The 2,421-nt window shown below is 44.4% G+C and overlaps 1 protein-coding gene across 1 annotated transcript; it reads right to left on the bottom strand.

Moving 5' to 3' along the window:
• Positions 1-298: 298 nt before the first annotated feature.
• Positions 299-2,421, bottom strand: glulb (glutamate-ammonia ligase (glutamine synthase) b). The gene is made up of 7 exons (XM_042006413.1): positions 2,372-2,421; positions 1,912-2,097; positions 1,666-1,827; positions 1,437-1,583; positions 1,212-1,339; positions 931-1,130; positions 299-853 (listed from the first exon to the last, which is right to left on the bottom strand). The coding sequence occupies exons 2-7, from the start codon at positions 2,084-2,086 to the stop codon at positions 538-540; spliced, it is 1,128 nt and encodes a 375-aa protein (XP_041862347.1). The 5' UTR covers positions 2,087-2,097; positions 2,372-2,421; the 3' UTR covers positions 299-537.

Here is a 2,421-nt window from a genome sequence, read left to right on the forward strand (position 1 = left end):
TCAGACCAGTTTCTATGGGGCCTATTTCTGTCAGACCCAGTTCCTTTAGACCTGTTTTTATCAGACCCATTTCTATCAGACTTGTTTCTATTGGGTCTGACAGAGGCGTTTCAAATTCAACCACTGACTAAAGTCGGATTTAAAAATGATGAAATTTATTTAGTTTTTTTCAACATGAAATTGCAAACATGCATTATTTAAAAAGCATATAAAAGTAGGCTTTTTTGCATTATGAGCTCAACATTATTTCAGAAGCTACTAAATCATCTGCATGAGCATCATGAGGAAGGCATCAGTTTCCATTATTAAAAGTTAAACTTGTACAGCAAAGATCCTGAAACGATCATGTGACTTTAAAGCAACATGATGCAACATTTGCTGCTGGACACCACTGAAAGCAAAGAGAAGCAAGAACACATAAATCAACATTTCATCTGTTAAGTAGAAAATTTAAAAAAGTAAAGATTATTCTATTTGGTCTTAAAATAGACTCCAGACTAAATACAGTACAGATAATGCTTCTTTCTCTCAGTTTGGTCACTTGTAGTTTCTGGGCCCATCTCCTTCCTCTTTAAGCAAACATGTGCGCACCAGCGCCTCGGTGACACTGTAAGGGTCACAGTTGGCAGATGGACGACGGTCCTCGAAGTAACCCTTCTTCTCGTGCCCCACTGAGCGTGGGATGCGGATGCTGGCGCCGCGGTTGGCCACGCCGGCTGAGAACTTGTCAATGTTGGAGGTTTCATGATGACCTGTGAGGCGCCTGGCATTATCCAGCCCTCCTTTAGGATCATAGGCCTGGATATGGTACTTGTGTCTTTTTGCCAACCTCTCGATGGAATCCTCAATGACTCTGTGATGGAAAGCAGTGGTTAGAAAACACAACAAAATGCTTTGTTCCATTTAAACAGCTCAGATCTGTGTGCTTACTTCAGTCCTCCATCCTCACGCATCTCCTTTGTGCTGAAGTTGGTATGGCAACCAGCGCCATTCCAGTTTCCTGAGATAGGTTTGGGGTCAAATGACACCACCACGCCAAAATCCTCACAAACTCTGTGAAGGATGAAGCGAGCAACCCAGAGATGGTCCCCCATGTTGATTCCTTCACAGGGCCCAACCTGGAACTCCCACTGAAACACAGACAGGTTTAACATTTTAACTGAGTATTAACCAGCTGATGAACAGCCACGTAATAACTAACGTTACTTTACCTGTGCTGGCATGACTTCTGCATTTGTCCCACAGATCTGAACTCCAGCGTGCATACAGGCTCTGTAATGTGACTCCACAATGTCTCGTCCAAACGCCTTATCTGCTCCTACTCCACAGTAATAAGGCCCTGATGTGGAGGAAGGTAGCTTTATCACTCAGAGCTGCTCAAATGTTAGAAGAACATCACCGTAAACAGTGAGCTAAGTTAAAAAGCTGACACCTACCCTGTGGGCCTGGAAAGCCATTAGAAGGCCAGCCAAATGGATGTCCATCTGTGCCCAGGATGGTGTACTCCTGCTCCATGCCAAACCACGGGTAGTGGTTCTCCACCATGTTCATGATCTGTTTACAGGAGCGCCGGAGGTTGGTTTCTGTTGGAGAACAAGCAGAATCAGCTGAACAGTTGGACCACCTCAGCTTCAGATCTACCTCAGTCTGGGCTTTTTTAGTCACCTGCCGGCTTGCAGTTATACTTGAGCACCTCGCAGAGCACCAGCTTGTTGGGGTCTTTCCTGAACGGGTCCCTGAACATGGCTGCAGGGATGAGGAACATGTCGCTGTTGGAGCCCTCAGACTGGTGGGTGCTGGAGCCGTCAAAGTTCCACTCGGGGAGATCTAAAGGAGGAAGATTAATTGCATCAGCTTCACAGGATTAAAACATATCTTCAGTCATGCCTGAATGTTAGATCCAGGTCTTACCCTCAGTCCTCTTAGGTTCAAAATCCAAAGTCCTGGTCTTGCACCGCAGTCCCTCTCCAGACCCATCGATCCAGATGTACATGACTTGGACCTTGTCCCCCTGAGGGAGATTCATGTACTGCTGCTTCACAGCTTTATTCAGCTTTGAACTTGCTGAGGTGGCCATCTTGTTCATCTCCTATAAATCTGTAAAATGAAGTGGACACATGAAGATCCCCACATCCTGATCCCGATCCCTGCATCAGAGACCAGCTCACACTGAATCTACAGAAACACTGACAGGAATAAAAACGTATCAGATCATCTCCTGCTCTCATTTCAGCAGCTTGGATGATCCATGAATTAATAATAATAATAATGATAATAATAATAATAATAATAATAATAATAATAATCGTAGCAGAAAAAGTGTGTTTGGATCAGAGAGAAGCAGCCTGCTGTAGATGAAAATGCCTCTTACCTTCTGCTGACTCTAGAAAAGGATCAAAAGAATCAGAGTTTCTGGATAAG

The sequence above is a fragment of the Melanotaenia boesemani genome, chromosome 14, assembly GCF_017639745.1.
Source record: "Melanotaenia boesemani isolate fMelBoe1 chromosome 14, fMelBoe1.pri, whole genome shotgun sequence".
NCBI lineage: Eukaryota > Metazoa > Chordata > Actinopteri > Atheriniformes > Melanotaeniidae > Melanotaenia > Melanotaenia boesemani.

Excerpts from the sequence above, each read along its gene's own strand:
- glulb (XM_042006413.1), bottom strand. The coding sequence starts at position 2,086 with ATGAACAAGATGGCCACCTCAGCAAGTTCAAAGCTGAATAAAGCTGTG. Across the intron at positions 1,131-1,211 it reads CAGAAGTCATGCCAGCACAG|TGGGAGTTCCAGGTTGGGCC; the intron begins GTAAAGTAACGT and ends TCTGTGTTTCAG. Across the intron at positions 854-930 it reads CGTGAGGATGGAGGACTGAA|AGTCATTGAGGATTCCATCG; the intron begins GTAAGCACACAG and ends TTTCCATCACAG.